Below are 24,778 nucleotides of genomic sequence, written 5' to 3' on the forward strand. Positions count from 1 at the left end.
TTTCTCTTAGAAAATAAAACAAAAAAAAATGCAAACTACAATCCCCATAATTTCTCCTCAAAGACAGAGTTAATATAAGCTTTGTAAAAAATGTTCACTTTATCTGAGAATTGGAAAATTTTTAACCAAAATGTTTTTTTTTTTAATTCTTTTTCACTTTTACCTATCCATTTAGTTTGTTGAACCGTTGGGGCACCACATATTATCTGTCAAACGTCTTTCTCTAATTCTTTTGATGTTGTCTTCCAAGCGTTTTTTTTTTTGTCTTTTATTGATGAATTATAAACTAGAAATGTTTTTGTCGTTGCTAGTATTGGTGATTTATTTCCTCCTAAAATTTAAAACACAATCTCTTTTTTGCTCAAACGTCAGTGTTTAAAATCCGGTTTACATTATTTAAACAATAAAATACCGTAACAGATATATGGCCATATTACAATGTCTTCGGGGCTTGAGAAGATCTTCCTACGTGAAACAGTACCAGTGAAAAGAAGAGGAGGCAGACAGAGAAAGCGATAGGTAGACAACTTCAAAGAATGGACGGGGCTGTCATTGAAAGAGGTTTTGTCCAAGTCAAAATACAGAGAGGAATGGAGAAAGATCGCAAAGCGTATGTGTTTCCCTATAGTCCAACAAACTAAGAGATGGGTGATGTGAACATATATAAGGAAGGAGAAGCGATATTGGGAAATGTGAGACAGTATAAAGAAATGTATACATAAAAAAAGAGTACAAAGGGAGTTTGTGTGATACTCAACCCAGTGAACTGGTTAATAAAGTCAGAAACGTTTCCATTCTGTTTTAGGTGATTAGTAAAGACTAAGTGTTGTCCAGTTTGATTTTATGTGAAAATAAAGTGCCAAATATATTTTTTTTACAATTTTATTAATTTAAACAATCAAAACAAGGCTCAAATATTCCTGGTCGATTGGTGACTTCGATGGGGGCCGCCTCTAATTTTGTGTGATGTTATGATATGATTAGGATTTAGTTATATGTTTCGGGAATAGGGGGAAAGATTTACATAGTGACGAATGACCTGATAGAACTAAGAACGCTCTAGGATTTGATGAAGACAAGACGCTTTTCCTATTGAAGACAAGTGAAGGATTTTAGAGAGGACTAGAAGAAAGGACATTCGACAGTTCCCTTTATTGGTATTAAACGTACTTTTTTGTTCAACACCAGAGTCGGATACTTTAATCGATTGTGGCCCTTTCGCCGGTGTTATCTGTTCCAGTAGTGAGTTCAGTGTTACCTCCAGTTGGACTTAGTTATATTTTCAAGTACTAAACACCGCGAAAGAGCGTCACAGTTAACACAAACTTTCTTTGTAATCTTATTTTTCTTTTAGTTTATATAAAACTGCGCGAATACGAAATTGGAGAAAAAAAAGTGTTCACATTTGTACCAAACAGACAGATGAGTGATTTGATAGGATACTATGTGTAGAAATATGCAGATCAACCTGCTCACTTTCTGGATAGTGTGACTGAAGATAATATATTATTATACTACAGATTAATGAGGAGTGCAGTATTTCTCTTGGCTATGCAGTCCCATCTGTAACCTACATCATTGGGCAAGTATAACCATTGTCTGCCGGTGAACGTTTAAGATGTTCTTTTCGCCGTGTGCGACAGTCCTCGGAAAGGAAACATGTATTGCTATAACACCTTCTTTAATAACTAAATGCAAAGAAACATAAAACTTTTAAGTTTTAACATCTTTATTGAATTTAATGGTGATTTTTAGTTAAACAACAGAATTAGAAAAATATTAAAAATAACCAAAGAAAGATCAATTAGTGTCTTTAATTCTCAAAGTTTGTAAAGAAATAGGATCATTTATTTTAATCGCGCATTTCCTACAGTGCTTTTGAGGAACTTATCTTTCTTTTGATAACATGAAAATAACTTCTTATGTCTTGTTGGTTGGCGACTGGTTTTTCGTCTTTACCTGAAGATCTGGATCTCACATCCACTTTACGTTTTCTAGGAGTTACTGAGTTAAGCCCCATGTCTTTACTTCTGAGTTTTTGTATCATCTTTCGTTTTTGGTTAATTCTCCTGTCAGTGTGTCCGATTTGTTTCTTCTCAAGAAATTTCATGTCATCCACGCCACATGGTGCAGTTCGGAAATGCATCGCGACCTTTCTCTGGGATGTTCCACGTTGTACTTCGCTTATAAGTCTGGACCTGACCTCAGCCAAAGTGTATGTGGTCTCACCAGTGTAGATCTGTCTACACTTCTTGCATTTCAGAATGTAGATAATTCTAGATCTTCCCAAATTCGGTTTTCTTGATATTTTTTTCTTAGTTTCAGTCTTGCTGCCACTCAGCTCCAGCTGTTTAAAAAGAAAATGTAATGTTTGATTTTCACTAAATTAACTCTATATTTCTTTTCAATTAAAAAAAATAGTTATTTATAAAGAGTAAGGTTCCCCTTTCAGACCATTCGATCTATAGGGCAAATGATTCTATGGTCATCTGTTTCTTTGTTCAACGGTTAACGATTAAGGTATCATGGGGCCAGCACAACGACTAACTGCCTTTACTTTCTCCAAATAAAATGTACCCATTCCAGTTGTGTGGACTGAGGGGCGCCCTAAAAATCCCGACATTCAAAATCGCTGCCTTCACTGAGATTCGAACCTTGCAACCTAGTTTCGGAAGCCATTCGAATAATGGATAGCGCCCATCAACTATTTTTAAATATGGTTTGAAAATATTTGTATTATTATCAATATTAAAGAAGAGAGAGACATAGACAATGATATGATGACAAACTTGGAGCTGAAAGTAGCAATGATAAAAATTGCGCAGTGTAAAATGTCTTACTCCTACACACTCAGAAATGAACTATTTTTAATTACCAGTTTTTGTGGTCAAAAAGGTTTCTCCAGAAAAGGTATCTATAGCCACAAGAAAAAAATGTGTACGATTTAATATGACCATTATTGAATAATAGTTATTACTGCATACCATAATATTTTTAATCAGTGTGGTTTAAACCTATTTAAGTACACACAATTACATACATTAACTTCAGAAGTTCCTGGTTCAAATGCCTCCGCAATGGAGACCAATGGTTTCTCTAGGTCTTGATCCCTTTCTAAGATAGCATTCACTGTTAAAATGGAAAAAAAAATTCAAGTAAAATAAATAGAAATGATTTACACGTATTATATCAAGATATAAAATAACAAAAAAAATGTAAACAATTATAATATTATATTTTTTTTTATAAATGTATTATCTCTTTGATTAAATATAAGATTTTAATCTATGCACGTTAAGTTTTTCTATTCAGCTTCTTGAGTAAACTTCATTATGCATATGTCATTGGAGTTTCTCATATGATTACAGTGACATAGAAGGCCATTACATATTTATATATGGCTCCTTTTGTCTCGAAAGGCAATGGATGCGCCCAGATTAGTCACTGGTTTTGGCTTAATCTTGAGATGGGGCCACACTAGGTTTTGCCCCATCTCTCTCAAGAGACATATTGACATTAACAACATAATGATATACATTTTTATCATATTGAATGTTTTGGCAAGTAAAAATTATTCAACTTTAATCTGTAAAAAAAAATATGACTACAAACCAACAGAGCTCAAGGAAATAGTGAACTGTTTTCTACAAACCAATTATCCTAGCAATCAGTGGATCAGAGTTTACACGGATGGCTCCTCCCATAAAGCCACCACAAATGGAAGAGCTGGAATACTCATCGAATGGCCAATTGGAGAAAAAAACTGGAAAAATCCATTGCAACTGGAGAGCTCTCTGACAGTCACAGAGCAGAAAGGGAAGCAATAGCACTAGCTGCTACCATGCTAGCAAATCATCCAAGTTCCCCACACAGTGAGATTGTCTTTCTAACCGATGAGAAAACAACCCTCCAAAGATTGCAAAACTCTGATTCTTCCTATATTAAAAATCTCAGAACAGCACTTACAAAGCTCAACAACAACAGCAAAAAAAATGTTATTCAAATTCAATGGATACCAGCTCACATACAACTAGAAGGAAATGAGAAGGCTGACACACTCGCCAAGAGTGGGAGAACTAACACACAAATAAACTCTGCACTCCATCCAGAATAATTGAAGAAATTAATTGTAAATAAAATAAATGAGAAATGGACGAGCTGTCATCCAAATCACAAGAAAGATGACGCTTACTATAAGCTATCCCGACAAGACCAACGTCAAATCTTTCGACTCAGGACCGGACACAACAGAATGCGACAACACATGTATCGGAAGCTCAAAATTGGAACAAGTGAAATTTGCCAATGTGGAGTATCATCAGAGAATGCCGACCACGTCCTCCAAAACTGCTCTCTTTACCAAGAGGCCCGTATAAGACACTGTCCCCAAAACACCCCAATAGAAAGAAAACTATATGGAGAGCTCCCTGATTTGGAAACCACTGCGCAGTTCATCTCATGTATTGGTCTAGTCATCTGAATGCTCCAACATAACAATGAGAACGAAGAAGAAGAAATAAAAAATGTAAAAAAAAATCAATAAATAAATGTATAAACTACGTGTACACATCAATTTACCAGAGCTTAAGAGCTTGTTGGGCGCTTCCCAGTAGTGTCCCTATTCATCAACACATTGAGTACATCGCCAAATGGTTTTCTTTTAGTAGCCATCATTCTAGATTCTCTGAGCCTAGAGATAAAAAAGAAATAGATTTACTGTTGTGATAATGAAACTACTCAGGGCCATCGATGCCTATTGTGCAATGTGTGCATTACACGCAGCCGGCCGAATGTAAGGGGCGGTCAAATCATTATTCCAATATAGCTAGGTTACCTTTATTTTTTAAAATTTTGAGTTTAATAAATAAATATTTTAACTCAAATAAACTCAAATATTTTAATGTTTATATAACTTCAAATTATTCCTCTATTTTTTCAAAACTTCTTTAAAAAAAAGATATCCGTACATAAGAAGCTATTTCTAAAACCTTTAATAGGGAAAAATGGAGGGCGCGCGCGTAATTTCTAAGGTTTTTCCATAGACGCCAAATCATTTCTTACCTTGAATTTTCAAGGGTGGTCTGTAATATTTGTTTCAAATGACGCTTACAGAAGCAGAGCAGTGAATTTGTTTTTCTTACTACCTACAAATTGTTGTTTAGACCAAAACCTCCGCCCTGTAAGTAGATCTAGTTGAATGTTAAAAAACATGTTCACTTTTATGTTACATGACTGTTACTTAAGACTATAATATTTTTGAGTCATTATTGATGTAGATCTACATTAAGTTGTAGGCTGCTATCAGTTAGGAGCAACGCGTCAACGAGCGACCTACAACAAAAGTCGGGGGACATTGTAGTTACTCAAATTAATGAACAATTTTACAAATTAAAATATCATTAAGTAACAGATGTCGCTTATTCTTCTTATAAAACCTTGTCAGATGTAGACCGCTTTCGCGAGTCGCGCATATATGTGGGTTGAAACTTTTGAAGAAAACATTTCAAAACGTCTCCTCTAGCGTGATTCTTCTGGATTTTCCTATTAGAGATAAGTCGAGATTCCTCCGACTATTGCACTTAATTATAGTGAAGATTTTTGTAAGGAAAAAATGTCCTCGAGAGAGACGTCTATTTCAAACATAATACCTGGACTTAACTACAAACAATCAATAATTAAAATACATTTGTTAACGAAAAAAATTAATTTTTGTCCAATTCCTAACACTAACGCCCAATAAGCCCTAACCCTAAGCATAAACGCAAGAACAGCATATATATATATATCGTCAGAACGTTACATCAGAATTGTTTTTTTTATAGTATATAGTTCGTCCATCGTGGTTCGGTGATGACCACTTTGTCATCCAGGGGGCTGAGGGCTTAGCACTGGGGTTTATGCCTCCTCATGTGGCTTGTGAGACCTATGTGAGCCCGGAATGTTCGGCCGCACACTGGGCAGGTTTATCCAGCTGAAGCCATAGTCATTGGTCTTGTTTTCTTCTCTGGCGTTTTTCTTCTGCCAGCGTTGTTCTCTTTTCCTCAGCAACCTGTGCGCCAGTTTTCACAGCGCGACGCCAAGATGCTCTGTCATGTGCCTCTGTCTCCCAGGTGCCTGGGCCTATGCTGAATGCCTTCAGAGAATCTTTGAGAATGTCCATGAAGCGCTTTCTTTGATTATTTAATATATATATATATATATATATATATATATTGTTACGAATCTCACTATCCAGGCTCTCTGCAAACTGCACCATACACCACCAACTTAAAGAACTTGACAAGTCAGGGCTCCAAAATAACGTAAAGGTTTAATGTCCATAAATAACAGCCAATACTGTACAATTGGCAGCACGTAGAACAGTACAAATAGCTCTGCGATAACACCGTTCCGCCGTATCAAGTCTTGCACTAGCCTCTCCGTCTCGTTCCGGGCTTGCACTGGGTTCAACAGTTCGGGACTGACTTCACACACTTGGGCTCGTTGTGTCGGACTCGATCACAGACCAAGATCAAGACGCCGTTCGTCTCAACTGTACTTGATAGTACTCCGCACTGAACCGTCGTAATGCTCCGTACAGAACCACACCGTTGAACTGTGCTGTAGTCGACCGTGTTCTGAACTCCTGTCGTGAACCCGCTTTCTGAACCGTCTTGACTGCGACACCTCCGCTCTTTATATAGGGTCCCTACTGGCCTTCTAGAACCGGACAGAACGCCGCTCGACGTTTCTAGGTGGTCAGATGACTACAACTCTCGTGACGCTAATGAGCTCTGTTCACGAAGGCGATTCTTCCCGAACCCTCTTGTTGACACTCGTCTCGGCCGATCGTCGTAACTCGTCACGGTTGACCGCTCGTCTAGCGCTGGCCTGGGGCGATTTGCGTCGACTGACTACACTCATACCACTACCCCCATCTGTGCCACCACCAGGTTTATAACAATATAATAGTTGTTTTTTTTTAATAAGCAGTTTTTCTCAACCTTTCTCTTGACAGTGGGGGTCCGGGTTAAAAGCGTTTTCCTCCTTTTTTTTGCACAGCAGAAACGCATTCACCTGACATTTACAGCTCATTATTCATCCTATTAAAAATGACCTTTGGTAAATATTTTACTTGAAAAATATTCTAATTTGAATTTACAGACCCTTACTACATTGCAAATAAAGCGGATTTGTTCCTTGAAATGTTTAAATACCCTACATATTTAGATTACGATTCTTAGGATCCCACCACAAAAAAAAATATTCGAAAAATAAAATTTAAGAAAAAAGCTCAATGTAATTGATGCATGTTTGTAACTTTGTTTTGTTAGAGAACTATAATTCAAAGGTTTTACAAAAATTTTCGGAAGTGGGAGGAGAACATGAGTGGGTCAAGTAGATTCTACTCTAAATTTCTTTGCATTTTTAAGATTCAAGCATATATTGTGAGTTATAGTCTCAAAATTGTTTATACAAGAAGAGTAAAGGCTGGAAAAAAGATGACTAGGAAAATATATTTGGGTTCAGAAGTCATCTCATTTGTTACACATATAATGAAGAAATTTTTAAGAATTAAAAATTTTCCAAAACAAAGTATTTCTTAAAGTAACTAAAAAAGGTTAGATGGAGGTTATTTAAATAATTTTGTGACGATGGATTTAAAAATGGGAAAATCAAATCCTTTTATTATTTAATAGTTGTTCAAACTTCTCTTCATGTTTACTACAAAACTTTTCAGAAGCTTGTAACATTTGTGGCACACTTTATTGAAAATAGTACATACACCTATTTTTTTAGCGATTGTTAGTAGTAATCCTAACGCTCGATCTTGGTTGAATGTACCTAAGGAAACTATATATATACATTATATCATTGTAGATATTTATATAGTTTCAGACATTTTTTTTTAACTTTCTTGTCTTTTTTTAAGGGATTGACAGTATTAAGTTTATTTGATGGAGAGACTATACTATATAGATAGTAGAGAGGTCTAAATAATAATCTAAAGTCTAGACCAAACAAAACTAGATCTAGAACTTCATATTTGAAACAGATCTAATTTGATCTATATATTTATAGAAACAAATATCTACATGTGAATCTAGTTTGAGCAACTTTTAAAACAGATTTCAGAAATTCTAATTACATTACAGATTCTAGATAAATCAGGCCGGAATCATTCTCACTTAAAGTACGATAATATTTATATTTCAAACCTTTATAGTGATCAAAATATAATTTAATTGTAGCAGTTGAACAATAATTTGGTAATGGCGTTTGAAACTAATATATTTGAATCTTGAGTCACTTTTTCATTGGTTAAACTTTAACAGTTAAAGTAAAATAAGTAATTTCCAGAACCTTTCGTTTTTCCTCGATAAACTGTATGTGTAATTTGTGGAGTTCCCGATGTTATTAAAATAGAAATGGCGTGCCTCTGACGCGTTGTGTTAATTTAACAACAGTGATACTCAACCTAATTCCACTTGCGGGCCATTTTAACTTTCGACACCTTTGTCGAGGGCAAGATCAACAAAAAGGTAGAAAAAAATGAAATCAAAATTCACTTGAAACTATTTGAAATTATTGGATCTAGTACAGTACTTACATTAATTAATGGAATATTTAAAGTCTATAGTTTTTTACGCGTCTAAAAATGGCTTTAATTGTGAGCAACAATGTAGCCACCCTTACCACAACTTATATTCTTGCCTTTTTGGTAAATATTTCCATCGATCCTCCAATCTCTAGGCGTAGTTTAACCAATCTTTTATAAACGGCTCAAACCAAGAAAGCCTTCATATTTGTTTATTATGCCTCTTTACAAAACAAATATGTTGGATTATCATCGTGTTCCACAAATAAGATTCATTTATTTTTCTGGTACACTCTACATTTAGAGTTTCATTTCATAAACTCGCAAACATTTACTCGTTAAACGTCATGGTACCAATCCATCAGAGAAAAAGCGAGAGCCCTAACGAAGGTTAAGATACATTTTCAACTTTTTAAAGAAGGATGATTTTCTACTTATTGTGCCAACGTTTCGGCGGGCAGGATGGAACCAGGTCGCGGGTCAGTTCTGGCCCGCGGGCCGTACTTTGGGCATCACTGGTTTAACTGTATTTACCTATATATACAGTGATCTTTACCTGGATCCGTTAGTGAATCTAAATCTCGTTAACGACATGACATAATTTAGTTTGGTAATATAGACTCGGACTTACACACATAAAAGACAGTACTTTCGACCAGAATACTGGGTCTAGTCTGGTGCTATAACACAAGGCACACAATTCATGTAAAAGTATATTTGTTTATTTCATTGTTTTCTCTACAAGAAATATAATGGTCTAAACTAAATAAATATTTTTTTGTTTGGCCATTTAGCTAGTAACTTTAAGCATTTCAATTCCCTGGAAAGTCCTTTGAGCCGTTTTGGAGACTTATCATATCTCTTTGTTGGGTTACTGTTATTAAAAGTGTCATCTTTTCAACTCAACGAATAATAACCTTTGCTTTCAACAAAATGAGTCTTTAAAAATTTCAAGAAATTTAAGGGAAAAAAATTCCAAGTAGAATCTAATTCATGAGTTCCACGTTTTTTAAAGAGCTTTGACATCCGGCCACCACGCCCTCTACAACATGTAGCAGTTTTCACCTCAACTTTACTTAAGCTTTTGACCGTCTCTCTCCATTCCGATAGGCCTTTTCATCTGATTTTAGTCAGATGTACAGGCCCCTCCATTGCTTTATATTGTTTGCGAGCCATTTGGATCCCGTGTTATCTATTTATCTCTCTTTCTCTCCTATTTGTCTATCTTATCTTATCTTATCTTATCTTATCTATCTATCTATGTGTCAGTCTCTCTCTCTTTCTATGATATTTTTTTTGTTGAGAGCCGAAAATCAAATGTATTGTTTTATAAAAAAGAAATCCCCAATACAGCACCTTTCAATTCATTGACTATGTAAACGTAACAGTTATATTTCGAATTAAATTCTTATTTAAGACTAAAACAAGAAGCACAAATACTTCTTATGTCCCTCAAAGAGCTTTGCGCTCAATGCACTGAATGGTTCTAGTTGTGATACGTTTCTCCCACAAACGCTACGGTTTCGCGAGCTTTTTGTGTGTACTGACCAAAGGTTTTGATTAAAGACAGACAACAAGCTACTCTTCATTTAAAAGGAATATTAAGACCTACCTTTTTATTTCTGTTTTAGATTAGTTTGTCATTTTCGCTATCGTATTTATGTCTGCCTACATTTTGTTTGTTAACACCGATTTTTAAATAAAATTATTATTATTATAATTATTATGTTATTATGTTAGAAAGGAACGAGCATTCATTCTCTGACGCTGCCAGGGTCGAGTTTCGTTAAAGAGAAACAAAATTCATCGTAGTCCCTTTAACAGTTTCCACTGAGGAATTTTCTGGTGATGTGGCAGGTCTGCAGCAGTACCGCCCTCTGACAGGCAACGAAGATGTTCCTAGGAATATTAAGAGTCTTCAAGGTGTCTGTGAGGTCGGTTGTTATTATCCCCTCGGTTGAAATAACAATGGGGTATATTGTTGTTTAAGATAACTTCCATAAACGCTTAATCTCCAAGCCTAGGTTCCCATATTTTCTTCGTTTTTCTTTCTCAGTTTTTCTTAAATTATGAGACAGTGGTACGGCGATGTCAGTAATGGTAGCGGCCTTTTTCTTTTTTATCGATGAGAAGCAGATCAAGGCGATTAAAATCTACCGTTTTGTCGGTCAAGATAGGCCTGTCCCAGTACAGCAAATGATCAGTAGACCAGAGAACCTCTTGTTGTGAGTATTTGTAATAAGGAAGAGTATCCTTACCGATCAAATTGTGTGTCAAAGCCAAGTGCTTTATTATTATTATTATTATTATTATATGAAAATTGAGTCTTCATAATGAAAACAAAAAAAAAGACAACTTAGAAACACGTGTATCGCTTCCAAGGGGCGATGACGTAATTCATTTTTTTTCTCACCTGTCTATGTCGAATATCCATTAAGCAGGTGAGATAGTTTCCAGGAAATATATTTTTAAAAAAAAGAAAACTTTGTTAAAATGCAAAATTGAGGTCAACTATGTATTTCATCTTAACCTCATTTACTATTTAAGATATATACTAGAACCTTTTTTTTAAATGATTTGAAATTATAATCGTAACACTTAAAAGTAAAGTTTAATTCTAGAGTCGAAATCTAACCAAAAAAAAGTTAGACAAAAAAAAATGCATTCAAAAATAAAACACCAAAAGTATAAATAAAAAAATCAGTGACGTGTTCAATAATCTACCCGAACAGTCTTGAACATTACCAGTTACAGGTAGACGTAGACTAGATGTTGAGTCGGTCTATAGCTAACGGGGTGTGTTTCTTAGTTCCACTACAGCTTCATATAGATCTTCACCATTAGGTTTAGTTTTCTGTATTAAATTCTTATAAACAAAATGCAGTTCTTCTGTAGCACTCTAACCAAAGGACTTTTACAAAACTCCAGTCCGTGCTTATTGAAGGACAAGAAAGCCATTAAATTTAATAAAGGTGATTTGATTAAAATAAATCGTAACTTTTTCTGGCATTGGGGTGTCTACAATGGTAAGTGAGCAATATATTTAAAACTTTTTTTTTGAAATTATTTTTTGTTATCAAATTCTGTGGCAGATGTTATACCCTGGTCGTTGAACTAATACTATTATTCCCAGTTAAGGTTGTAGTGGAAGAAATGTAAAGCGATTGACTTTAAACCGAAACGATTAAATCTGGTGAATGCAAACTTTGGATCTTTACAACGATCACTGAGTCAGAGAAACCTTGTCGAAATGTCCGAGAAATTTCGAGATAAATCCCTTTTATGAACTTTTGACCTGGTAAAGTATTGTATCCTGTGGCCTGGATGTAGGAATATTTCTTCAATGACCCTTCTGTATGCAGGCTTCCGTCAACAAGATGATAATTTAATTACATCTGTTTGACTATGGGTTGAGGTCCCTTTATCCGATGAAATGGGCTCCCTAATCCCATGCGAGGCCAGAGGCCTAGCCCACGAGGGAACAGACTACGTAAGCCTATACTGTACCATCGTGAAGGAGCCATTAGAACCCGCATGGACCCCGTTGAAAAAATTTGCAACAGGCTGTACACAAACTGAGATAAAATTCAATTAGGGTTTAAAAATATACTGTAAATAATACTGTAAGGTTGTTCCTTATTCACAAAAAAAAATGTTTTATTATTATTAATTAGTTAATAAAAACAAAATAATCGCTCTTAACAAAAATGATCAGCTATTTATAAAAAAGAAATAGCCTTTAAAAAAAAACAACTTTTTAATGTTATTGTTTATGTCTGTCTTATTAAAAATCAGTTATACATTATTCGTAACTTGTAGTGTACAGTGAGTGTTACAAAGACTATACGAGTGAAGTTGTTTTATTTGACCCAGGTAGCGGCTGCATCATTCATGTGAATAACGTCAACATGGAGGATGGTATGTGCAACGCTGAGGTAGTCTGTGAACCATTCAACGATGTGGTTGGAGATTGTTACTATGAAAAAGGAAACAAAAAAGATTCGAAATGGACGTAAGATTTGTCAAAGAGAATAAAAATGTCTAATTTTAAAGAATGGAAATCAGAGTGTCTTAAAAAATGCATACACAATTTCTTCAAAAAGTTAAAAATCAGTTCATTAATATTTTAAAATTTTTAAACATGCAAAATGATTTACATTTTTTTTGTGGGGTCACTTTCTGTTCTTAAAGTATAATCCTTCTGATCCAGACGACGCTTGTAACGTGAAGAGATGAAATGCAAAAGTGGCGTCATTATGGTCGGTGTGAACCGTGCGGTTAGCTCATGGTGTCACCCGATTCCATCACCTTTCTCCGTATCGCACAACCAGACAGCCATTTACTTCCATTTTTTTATCCTAAAATACAACATTTTGTTTCGTATTGAGGCTCTAACGTTGGAACTATATCGAAATATGTAACGCACTTATTCGGTTTCCTTCCAAAAAAACGTAAAATTAGTTGTGAGTTACAACAAACCTTTTCTTACACACAAAAAAATTCTATAGGCGTTGCAATAATGGCAAGAAAATATATAACATAAGCCGTTAGCACCATTACGCTTACTCAGAGGAACATAATGTATATCTATCTATCCATCTATATATATATATTATATAATTCCCTTCGCGGATCAACAGTTTAGACATATAGAAAAAGAAAAAAAAGTCGGACTAGAGCTACCCGATGTTAGTTAAGCGGCGAAAAAAAAAAAAAGTAGTATTCACCCGTCACTAAATAGCGACCAGAGCAACCCCACGTAACCTTAGCGGCGAAAAAAAAAGGCGGGAGGGGAGAACAAGTAGTGTTCACCCGTCATTAAATAGCAGAGTCGGACTAAACCATTGTAGGGCCCCATTCGAAACGAATTTTGCCGTGCCAAGTTTGGGTAGGGATACGATGATAAGTGAAATTTAAAAGTTTGTATTAGAAAATAGATTCGTCTTTGCATTTTATTCCTTCTTTACTAAGTACATAATTACTTTTAATTATTTTACGAGCCTTGCATGTAGAGAAGTCATGCATTATATCATTAACATATCCTACATTTATGGATCACATTCAGTAGCAAGAATTACCAATCGCTTTTAATCTATTTACGAAAAATGCTGACCTCAAGTCATTCTTCATAAGTTTGAAGAGCGGGAAGCTTTTTTCACCAAATTCCACCGGGTATTACATAGTGTCGTTGTATTATCGCGCGTAGGATTGGTGTTTTCCATATTGAATGACACACCAAAATGACAATTTTTGTGTATATATTTCATGAGATTCGTAAGCGTTTTCAAAAGATTTTAATAATTTCAGAAGATTTTCAGGCCGGCCCTGCAAAAGAGCAGCATATGCTACGCCGTTGGTCGATTAAACTTATTATAATCCTTATACATTGTTCTTTTCTTCTTCTCTTTATTACGTTGGTGGGTACAGATAACTAGACTGCAAATACCCAACTAAACAGCCGCTGACCAATTGGTTCTAGTCATTGTGAAGTATCCCAGTGGTAAGAAGATTCAGAAAACAAATTTGACAGATCTCTTAAAATGAACGGAAAAGCGAGTGTAGGATGCTCTAACTCTAAGCCTGGGTAGACGAAGCTCGTTTACAGTTCATCTAGCAGAGATAACTTCGTAAATAAACATATGCTGTCTTGCAGAAGCTCTCGAAATGTAAAATCTCAGTCTTCATCGGTATTTGAGCCCGGGATCCCCCCCCCCCTCATCAGGTTCGGAAGTCAGGCGATTTACCAATCAGCCACCGAGTCTCTATTTATTATTATTAGCTGGACGTATAATGTTTTATTTTTGCGTTTGGAAAATTCGTAAGTGGTATTGTCATCACGACCAGGCTGTCACGAGTGGAGTCTGTGACCTATTTCGACCAGTTTCTAGAAGCTCGAGTTCAAACCAGTGCAAGTGTCCAGCGTAAACAAGTTAATTTTAGATATCCAATCAAAGAAAGAGGTTAAGGGAAAAAATAGCATACGTCAGTGTTACGTCTTCATATTGGATGAGACTCTTTAGACATGAAAACGACAAATCACAGTTTATAAATACTTTACTCTTTATTAACACTGAAAACACTTTCTTGCTCATAGTCCTCCATTTTGGTTCTTCCTTCCTTTCAACACGCAATCGCACCATTTCACATTCACACTAAGATGCGCACGTAACACCCCCCCCTGTTTAACAAGTTCGATGCACATCGAACGTCCAAAATACAAATCACTGAATATATTATCAGACTATTCCAAGTTAAAAAAATCGGTAACATATAAAACCATAATGTAATAACTAAACAAAATCAAACACAATGTCATGTTAATACCAATACAATCCCAACATGAAATAACAATTATATTATGAGCAATTGAAACCACTTCTGTTAACATTTATCTATAAGTAATCATATTTCTATCAATACAACTCCCCACTCATAATTGTATGCCTGTACAAAACACCATCATTCCAGTCGTAATCAAATAGTTAACAAACAAAGTCTATCTTGCTCCATGCATATTGTAACAACAATATTCAATTCATTACACATATATTTATTCATTGTAGAATAGAACAATAAATAATGTCCATCATTCCTACCTTTTCTAATCATATCTATATAATTCTAACATTATTGACATGCCATCCTTTCCGCTTCCCTCCTTTGCAATGATGTCCCATTGTGATTCTACTACCTAATGATCTAACTGTACTGTTTTCTAGGCTGCTAATATCCCTCTCTTTTCTCGTATACACCTCTTCACTATTGTACCTTGAATCCTTAATTCTAATTAACTGTTGACACTGTGATCTAATATGCCCCCTTTTCCCACAATTAAAGCATAAGATGTATGGATTTGTACGTCTGTATGTGGGCTTATATCGCTTTCCCTGTACCACTGATTGCCTTACTTTACTTTGATTTGGACCCATTCCTATTGCATTGCTTTCTACCTTATCTGTTAATTCTTTCTTCTCGTGCTCTCTGCTACCCATGTCATCTGATGTATGAGATCTTATGTCTTCTTCCACATCCCCATTTCTACCTCGCGTAGACTTTATCCCATAATATTTCTTCCAATTCTCAATCTCCCTTACTGAACATATTTTCACCCCATGAATATTCCCAATAATTAAATCTATCTCACCCTGATCTACTACACAAGCTTCCACTGTCCCCTTAACATACGGTGTGTCTATACTAACTTTAGCAATCGGTAATTGTACAATATTCCCATTAAACATAACACACTTCCTAGATTCGCCTGTATATTCATGGTCTTCCACTAAATTCTTATTCACTCCAATAATAGTGCTCCCAGTATCCCTGATGGTCTTGGCTGCCTTGTTCCCTACGAATGTCTGAAAAATCTCCAATGTTCCAGAATCAGATGACAATGATAAGCCTTGCTCTATTCTACCTTTCTCCCAGTCCTTTCTTTCCTGTCTGTTTCCTTGATATCTTCCGTTGCGGCTATCATTTTGTCTTTCATATGTACCACTTCTATACTGTCTATCCTGTGTCTCCCTTGTTCTGTGAGAGTTATTCTGTGTCTCACATGTTCTGTTAAAGGCAACTATTTCTTCTATATCACTGCCTCTAGATAATTTCTTCTCTGGATGTGCCACTTTATAAGCCCTTATCAGTCTTACTATGTCTTCTATGGATTTCGGTTTCCTCTCCAACAGAAATATTTTTAATTCCTCCTGACACTCGTACATCACTTTGTCCAGCATGAGAAATGTCTTAAGACTGTCAAAGGTTTTTTCTACCTCAGCGGTTTCTGTCCAGTTATCGAAATGGCTGCTCATTTTGTCCAAGAAGGTCTGCGGGTCATCCTCTGGTTCTATCTCACAATTAACAAACTGTTGGCGATAGAAAGCTTCTGTTTTCCCGAAAGTTCTAAGTAGTTGTTCTTTCACAATGCTGTAGTTACCCTGGTTCATACATATTTTTGAAGGCACCTCCGCTGTAAATGATCTCGACAATAAGAATGTCCATTTGTCTTCAGGGTAATCCAGTTCTCTCATTTCTATCTCGAACTTCTTCAAAAAAATGTCTATGTCCATTTTGTCTTCGTTGAATATCAAACCTTTATATTTTGCCAGTTTATTCCCTGTATAGTCACTCTTTCTTTTATCATTCTCTTTTCCTTGGTCTGTTTTTAACTTTTTTTCTGCTGTCTCTTTTTCAAATGCTAATCTTTCTCTTTCAATGGCGACCAATTCATTTTTCTTTTCCCTTTCAATTGCTACTATCTCCTTATCCTTTTCTCTTTCTCTTTTGTCCTCCTTATCTAATCTCTCCTTTTCTTTTTCTCTTTCTCTTTTGTCCTCCTTATCTAATCTCTCCTTTTCTTTGTCTCTTTCCATCGCTAATCTCTCCTTTTCTTTGTCTCTTTCCATCGCTAATCTCTCCTTTTCTTTGTCTCTTTCCATCGCTAATCTCTCCTTTTCTTTGTCTCTTTCCATCGCTAATCTCTCCTTTTCTTTTTCCCTTTCTCTTTTGTCCTCCTTATCTAATCTCTCCTTTTCTTTGTCTCTTTCCATCGCTAATCTCTCCCTCTCCATTAACCTTTCTTGTACGTATTTTCTTAGTTCTGCCCCTTCAAGCTCCAACAACCTTCCCTCTTCCTTCAACGCTGCTACCTCAGCCTTGTCCGCCATAGTCTATTTCTAATAATATCGAATCGAATGTTCTCCTGTCTCTAGATCTAGACTATACTATCTCTACTGTCTGCTGACAGGAGATCCCCTGTGAATAGAGGGATACGTGGGTTACCTTTGCGTTGGGCGCCACTTGTTACGTCTTCATATTGGATGAGACTCTTTAGACATGAAAACGACAAATCACAGTTTATAAATACTTTACTCTTTATTAACACTGAAAACACTTTCTTGCTCATAGTCCTCCATTTTGGTTCTCCCTTTCTTTCAACACGCAATCGCACCATTTCACATTCACACTAAGATGCGCACGTAACAGTCAGCTTCTAGAAGGTCAAAGTTACTAAAATAATTATCTGAGAAGGTTCCATGATTCTGGAACGTACGATCAAAGAAAGTATAAATAAGGGGAAAGTCAGTTAGACGGGGTCCTCGCATAGTAGTAGTTCTTGTAGAGCGATGGTCCTCGCTCAGTCCTCGATTAGTAATAAGTTTGTGATATTAGCGGGTCCATTAAGTAAAGTTTTAGTAGTTGAAGTTGAAGTTATACTAAGTGGAGTTTTATTTATCTTTAAGTTTTATTTATGAAGTGTCAAGTTGTTATTGAATTAAGAAGTTAATTTGATGTGAAAGTTGAAGAAGTTATTAAAGAAGTTTGAAGAAAATACAGAGATGTTTCTTTCTTCATTTCATTGAATTGTCAAGTATTGATAATATAATCCCCGGCAAGTGTGATCGTCATTTCATATGAATTCATCAACTTATGAATACAATCCTTCTGCAAGTTCGTCACTCAGGCTTCGACAAGAACCATTTATTCAAAATATAATGTCCTGACCTATTATGTGAATGCAGACCATATATTTTTACCAACATTTAAAGAGTAAAATTGTATTGAAACAATAGATTATTAACAAAAAGAAACAGCACAATATGGCAATAAGAATGTTTATGAGATATGTAAGCATAGGCCCAATCACGAGCCTGTCTGTGCTTTAGTTTAACCATCTCATATCTTCAATTTCACCTTCATCTATCAGATATTCTGTTGACCCGTTGGGGCATCTCACAAGATCTGCTAATATGTCTTTACCCATTCCTCCCTGTTTTTTGTCTTGGATAGAATCTATGACAGGCCTATCCATTATTTTATGTCTCCCCAACGGTTTCTCTGTCTGCCTCTTCTTCTTTTCCTGATACTGTTCTCTGAAGGAAGAACTTTGCAAGCCCTGAGGATCTTTTCATTTGGTCATAGGGTTTGTTTGTTTTTTGACAATAGTTAGCAGGACAGCGTCGGGTATAATCAATATATTAAACCTGTCTTAAATCTCTTCGTTTTTCTTAACTGATGCTATTTGTGACCCTTACATGTTAATTCTCGTATCGACTTAAGGACATATATTTGTATTACATCTATATATAGTTTAACTACAATTGTATGTTGTTATCCATCTGTTTGAAATGTTACATTTTATGTAAAAAGTTAAAAAATATATAATGTGTTGTTGTTTTTTTTTTTTTAGACCACTGGATCCAGAGGAGATTGTTAAAAGGGCCTATGAAAGTTGTAAGCCTTTTAAATACAACGTCCTATTTAACAATTGCGAACATTTTGCCAGGTGGTGTCGTTACGATGTTGATTATAGCAACCAGGTAAAAATGATAAAATCTGCTTAGGGTATACATCTTTGGCAATTATGAATTTGACATTTATGAAATGCACTTAATGTAGTCTGAACACGCTTTTATATACTAGATTTGTTTTGGCTTTTGCACGGTCCTGACATTAAATAACGCGGGCTCTCCGTTGCGGTGAGGAAATCGTGAGTTGTGTTATATTGTTCTGCATTAACTCTTTCTCTCCTCAATTATTTACCACATTCTGGTGGAATCAACGTTGGTATCGTCAATTAGAAAGAGTTAACACTTGCCGTATTCTGATTCAACATGCCTTGGAAACCACAAGCTCATGATTAATAGACTTCTTATCCAAAGATTGAAAGATTTATTCAAGCCTCTCAATTTCTCATGCGCATATTTCATGATTCCACTACAGGCACATAAAGTGTGGTGGTTGAGCGGTAAAGCGCTTGGCTTCCGAAGCGGTTTCCTGGGTTCTAATCCTTGTGAAGACTGGAATTTTCTTATTTTGGGATCTTTTGGGGTTTTGAGTCCAAGCAGCTCTAATGGGTACATGACATTAGTTGGGGAACAACAAACAGCCAGCACAACGACTGTCTTAAGCCACACATCTATTAAAGTTGGTTGAACTCTGAGGAGCCATAAAAAAAAATCAAGAAATTCAATATCCTAGTCCTCATCGACTTTCAAATCCAAGAACCTCGATCCAGAGGTTTTTCGCTCCACCAGCTTACCCCATCGGCTAGTGTTAATATATCTTCTTTAGACAGTCAAAATTTGAAATTTTAGTCATCACTCTCGGCTTCAGCAGCTTAATAAGGATGACTGCCTGCTCGTGCGGTTTGCGCGATGGACTGTCGTTTGGATTTATCGATGGTCCCGGGTTCTAACCCTGTCCGCTTCCATCCATCTTTGTTCTGTGGAAGGTTTTGACTAGGAAATAAATTATCCTCAACTCTGAAGGAATATCCGAAATATGTAAAACATTTTACAATACAAAGTTCACCTTTATACTGATGGATTATACAAATTTTTGAAAACGTTGTTTTTTAAAGTGTATAACTTTATAACTCAACTTAACTCCCTAGAATTTTTTAAAAAAAGTATATCTTCACATAAACAACGGCTGGAAAGTATGAGATCGACCTATATGTTTAAAATAAATTTCAGTTTTAGAAAACCCATATAATTTTATGCCTTTAAAAACTTTAAAATATCTAAACTTATTTTTTTTTCATTTTTTGCTTAGTTTTTTTCCTTATGTTTTACAGGGGAACTTTTTAAAAACTGTCCTTCAAGACAAACTTGTGACTACTCTTGCAAGAGATGACATTGCAGTAAGTATTCATAAAAAGGACGTTGAAATGCATTTATTTAATTTATAGCATGTTGTTATTTCTTTGTTTCTTTCTTTGTTTCAAAGGAGCTGACAAATGAACAAAAGGAAAAACTGAAGGATGTCATCAACTCAGTAAGTACAATCAATAAATCAACTCAGTAAGTACATTCAATAAATCAACTCAGTAAGTACATTCAATAATAATACAATAATGTTCCCCTATCAGACCTTGTGATATATGGGGCAGATGATGTAAAGGTCATCTGTTTCTTTGGCCTACGGTATACGAGAGTGTCATGTGGCCAGCACTACGACCAACCGCCTTTACTTCCCCCCCCCCCCCAACTTATACCAGGAACCCATTAGAGCTTGGTGGAGTGAGAGACGCCCAAAGATACCGAAATTAAAAATTCTAAATTCACCAGGATTTAAACCTGGGGCTATTGGTTCAGAAGCCAAGCGCTTAGTCGCTGCTCCTCCACGTTAAAAAATTTGGTGATAAAATTCTTCTGAAAATATATTTATACATGTAATACACAAAAAGAATGGGCTCGCTTCTTCTCTTGATTCCTCTCTTGATATCCTGCTAAGAGCAGCTGCAGACCTGGACAATTGAGGGATTTGGTTCCGCACACTGAACAACAACACTATGAGGAAAGTTAGGGGCCAGATGAGAGAGAGAGAGAGAGAGAGAGGGAGGGAAGGAGAAAAAAGAGAAAGAGTTTAGATACAAGCTTTTTAAAGTGTTATATTAAAGAAATGGTCGATACTCATAACGTTTCCTCCTGTAATGTTTGCCATTGAATGTATCACTTACCGAGACTTTGTATGATGAGAATCTATTACAAGAGATTATTAAAATGCAGCTTTTGGACAGAGAACATTGCATTTTTATTTTCACTTAACATATTAATTGTGGCTTTGTCCGATTGTCATCCTAATGAACTTCTAATGGTCAACACTTTAAATAACTGCTAAACACCTTATGCCACAATGATTTTTGTTAGAATTATTTTTCTTTAACTTTAAAAACCTGGATGTGTGTTAAATGTTACTATAAGATGATGCATTATATTTTACAGAAAATGTTACTGGGTCGTAGAATTCAGGTAAGTTATCATTTACTAAACATATTTGCCTTAGTAAGCTCTAAAAAGTTACTAAAATGCATATTAAATATTTCTGATATTAAACGTCGTGCAATATATATAGTAAATTGATGAGACTAAATAGAGGCCTATCATTATTAATTATTTTATTTTATGGAGCTTCGTATGAAAAAAAAATTCAAGGTCGCTGTTTGCTGTCACAAACTATATACAAAATATAACAATATCTTATTCTCAATGCGTGAAAGTTGATCTTTCTATTGATGTACTTTTATTAGTCCTAATTTTCCATCTTTTTTTTTAAAGAAAAAATTTCATTCACTGGGTGAAAATACAAAGTGTCGTTCCTCCATAAAACGGAAGAGTTTAGATGTTTGTACCTTACTGTGCTAAAAAGTACTTAAAACTTAATTATCATATACCTTTTAAAAAAAGGCTTTGTATATTTGTATACCGTATACACACACCAAAACGTTAGCTATTAATAGTTTGTACACCATGAATAAAAGTCCAAAATTTAGTTTGATGTATAATTCGACATTTTACTAATCTGAAACTTTTGTATCTATCACTAGGATGCAAGTTCCAGTCAGGAGCAAAGCATTTAGATTGCTGAAATGAAAAAGAATTGAAAATAAGTATTATGACAAATTTCTCACACATTATTTGTTGAGAAGTGAGCAGCAAAGCTACTGTTGGATAGTGAAGCTACTACCATCTACCTTTTAGCTCGAAATACGCACTGTGTTCATTTTGTCTTCTTTACGAATTTGTATAAGTAGGTTTGTAAATGTTTAGCAGTATGTAACTTTATAGAAATAGTTTGTGAATGAATTACTTTAATGTTCATGTTGCTAATAACTATTTACTTCATTGAAGTCGTAAATGATATATTAACATACATTTATTGAGTAGTTTCAAATGTATCTGTTGTTTAACCGTCTCCGTTTTCTTGTTCTAAATAAATGGAGACTTGAAATACAATACATTAATGCTGTTTTATGGTTTTACTTCAATTATTGTTGACACAAACAAAACCTATTCGAAAAAAAAAAGTAATTAAAACTAAGAAAGAATAAGTCCGTGTTAAGTAAAATTTTTAAAATTTTTATTGTAAATAAAGTAATTGAACTTCATGTTTAGGTTTAAATTTGCCCTATTTAATGAGAGCGGAGAATGCCTTTTTACCTCGAGCGTTGGATTGACGAGTTTTATATAGAGTGACACATCAAGTCTACCGTGATGTCTATTTCTGGACATTGCTATGAGTTTTCAATTTTCCAAGAACATTATTAATCGGGAGGCTGCGAGATACCTGTTATAAATTAAAATGGTTAATTAAATAATTTACAACAGGAATTAGCGGGGCCCACTGCGGCCGCATAGGTTGTAGTGAGCTAAGGACGGCCCCAAAAAAAATGTGATGTATAGATATAGAGATATTATTACCAAAGTTTAATGATTACTACACATAAAGGTCTTTTCTAGTTTAGAATTTCATTTTTTAAAACTGTGACTAAAGAACGTCATAGCGTGGCTGCCAAAAAATGTACACAATGAAAATAAATTCATTACTAAAAAGCTAGTTTATCGAATCGTATAATTTTAATAATAATCAACTCGCCTCTCAGTGATGTTTTATAAGTCTACTATTCTACTAGGTAAAATTTTATGTCGATGTAAAACTAAGATTTGAAGACATTCTTCATTTGGATATTCCCGAATGGGTAATGAACACTCTTGCACGTAGACATAATCAGGTACCAATCCTGCATGAATCCACACTTATGCAGGGGCAGCCTATTAAAATACATGCATAGAGAAACTTAATCCAATTTTTCAACAAGGATACAATAAATTTTGATACAATTTTATATTCGTATTGTGTGTCGATGTCTGTAAATTGTAAACTGCTTTCCTTCGTATGTGATAGAACTTGGATTGAGTGCCGGTATTAACCTCTTCAGAAACAAGTAAAAAAAAAAAAGCTAATCTAATGGGTAAGAACTCCTCCTTTAAACTATATCTACCAATAATGTACAAGTTATTTTCTTTATGCGCTATGCAGCTACTAACCTTCATTACTAATACATATTTGACGAGTTAAATATTTTGGTTTATTGATTCAAATTTGGTTAGGTACATTAAATATTTTTTTAAAATATCAACATGATCAAATAATACGTAAGAGAGATATAGTGTTAAAACCTGATTAAAGGGACTTAACCCAACAAATTTAACCATATCTTTCAAAAACTAAAGTAGCTCTCCCTTGGAAATTAAATGGTTCCTTTTTTTTGATTCATGTCTAGTCTGTGTCATTGAATAATTGGACGAAGTTTCAATGGAAGTGGGAGAAATAATGTGTACACACCTTTTACCAGACAGACAGAGTTGATATAAGCTGTGTAATAAAAGAAACCGATTAGGAATGTGTGCGCATGGAGATTAGCTGTTGCTACTTGGAAATGTCAAGCCGGACATAAATACATTTATACAATCTCATTAACATCAGCCAAGTCATTCATCTTGTTTTACTATTTTATTTTAAACATAATTATAATCTCAATAAATACGTCTTTAATAACTGTTGTCTTATTTTAACATGTGTATATTATGTGATATGTATTTTATTATTATTATAGCTTTTATATAGCGTTACTTTCATGCTCATAGCATGCTCAGAGCGCTTTTGGTCCAATCTCATTTGTGGACTGGTGGGGGGGAGGGGGTATCTAGGAGTTGGTTTTCCGTGCTGCCTTTAGGCGCTCAGTCTGCCCGAGTCGGGTGTCGAACCTCGAGCCCCCTTTTAGGTACCCAAGCCAAGCCAAGTTCAAGCGCACTTGGCCTCTCGACAACGCTTCCCATTTATGAAGCTTTTTCACTTAGTGGTCTATGGGCAAATTTAGCTGCATAAAAGGATCCCTATATGGTCACTTCCCTTCGCTTAAGTGGTCATAAAGATATCTTTACGGGATGCGGCTGTCTTCCGTTCTGAAAAACAAAGTCTGTCCATCGCACCTCAGTCTGCATCAGGATTGAGTGGATGCTTTTCCCATGCCTGATATTATGATAACTTTATAATAAGTGAATTACTTGCCATTTCACATTCAGTGTTTATTCGAAGACAGGCCATTTGGAAGTTGTTCAGTTGTGTTCATGCCTACTGTATACTAAGGTTTCGTAGCATAGTGCAAAGTGGGGAGAAGAAAGGCGCGAAGGATGCCAAATTTGTGTACGACTGTCACATAACGCATGCGTCAAGATCACGTGGTTCAAAAGAACTTGCTTTGTTTGTCACTGAATACTTCCTTTTTATAAGCAGCATATCTTTATTGCACCATGGGTAATTTTCACCTACCTATGTTGTCAACAAGGCCTTTTCCCTTCTTTGTATAGTATGAGGCGACGACGCCCGCGCTGGCTCGGACATACCCGAAAATCATTC

General features: G+C 35.3%; 1 protein-coding gene and 1 long non-coding RNA gene across 7 annotated transcripts; one reads left to right on the top strand and one right to left on the bottom strand.

The window, feature by feature from the left end:
• Nucleotides 1-1,711: 1,711 nt before the first annotated feature.
• Nucleotides 1,712-8,337, bottom strand: LOC106062024 (uncharacterized). Of its 2 annotated transcripts, XR_008774815.1 has the most exons (4): nt 8,199-8,337; nt 4,579-4,690; nt 3,041-3,129; nt 1,712-2,347 (listed from the first exon to the last, which is right to left on the bottom strand). It is a non-coding gene; the product is annotated as an uncharacterized LOC106062024 (long non-coding RNA). The 2 variants fall into 2 exon arrangements; XR_008774816.1 differs by lacking the exon at nt 4,579-4,690 and having other exon boundaries at nt 8,199-8,330.
• Nucleotides 8,338-8,396: 59 nt separating this feature from the next.
• On the top strand, nt 8,397-23,917 carry LOC106069204 (phospholipase A and acyltransferase 2-like). 5 transcript variants are annotated; one of them, XM_056010718.1, is made up of 9 exons: nt 8,408-8,522; nt 10,319-10,512; nt 10,635-10,803; nt 12,456-12,590; nt 18,765-18,894; nt 20,154-20,219; nt 20,306-20,353; nt 21,304-21,330; nt 21,906-23,917. In XM_056010718.1, the coding sequence occupies exons 3-9, from the start codon at nt 10,667-10,669 to the stop codon at nt 21,936-21,938; spliced, it is 576 nt and encodes a 191-aa protein (XP_055866693.1). In that variant the 5' UTR covers nt 8,408-8,522; nt 10,319-10,512; nt 10,635-10,666; the 3' UTR covers nt 21,939-23,917. The 5 variants fall into 5 exon arrangements, with proteins under 5 accessions (XP_055866694.1, XP_055866691.1, XP_055866693.1 ...); XM_056010719.1 differs by lacking the exon at nt 10,319-10,512 and having other exon boundaries at nt 8,397-8,522; nt 10,715-10,803; XM_056010716.1 differs by lacking the exon at nt 10,319-10,512 and having other exon boundaries at nt 8,404-8,522.
• Nucleotides 23,918-24,778: the final 861 nt, after the last annotated feature.

The sequence above is a fragment of the Biomphalaria glabrata genome, chromosome 14 (assembly GCF_947242115.1).
Source record: "Biomphalaria glabrata chromosome 14, xgBioGlab47.1, whole genome shotgun sequence".
NCBI classification, from domain to species: domain Eukaryota; kingdom Metazoa; phylum Mollusca; class Gastropoda; family Planorbidae; genus Biomphalaria; species Biomphalaria glabrata.

Excerpts from the sequence above, each read along its gene's own strand:
- LOC106069204 (XM_056010715.1), top strand. The coding sequence starts at position 11,457 with ATGCAGTTCTTCTGTAGCACTCTAACCAAAGGACTTTTACAAAACTCC. Across the intron at positions 11,605-12,451 it reads GCATTGGGGTGTCTACAATG|GTAGCGGCTGCATCATTCAT; the intron begins GTAAGTGAGCAA and ends TATTTGACCCAG. Across the intron at positions 20,354-21,303 it reads TGAAGGATGTCATCAACTCA|AAAATGTTACTGGGTCGTAG; the intron begins GTAAGTACAATC and ends TATATTTTACAG.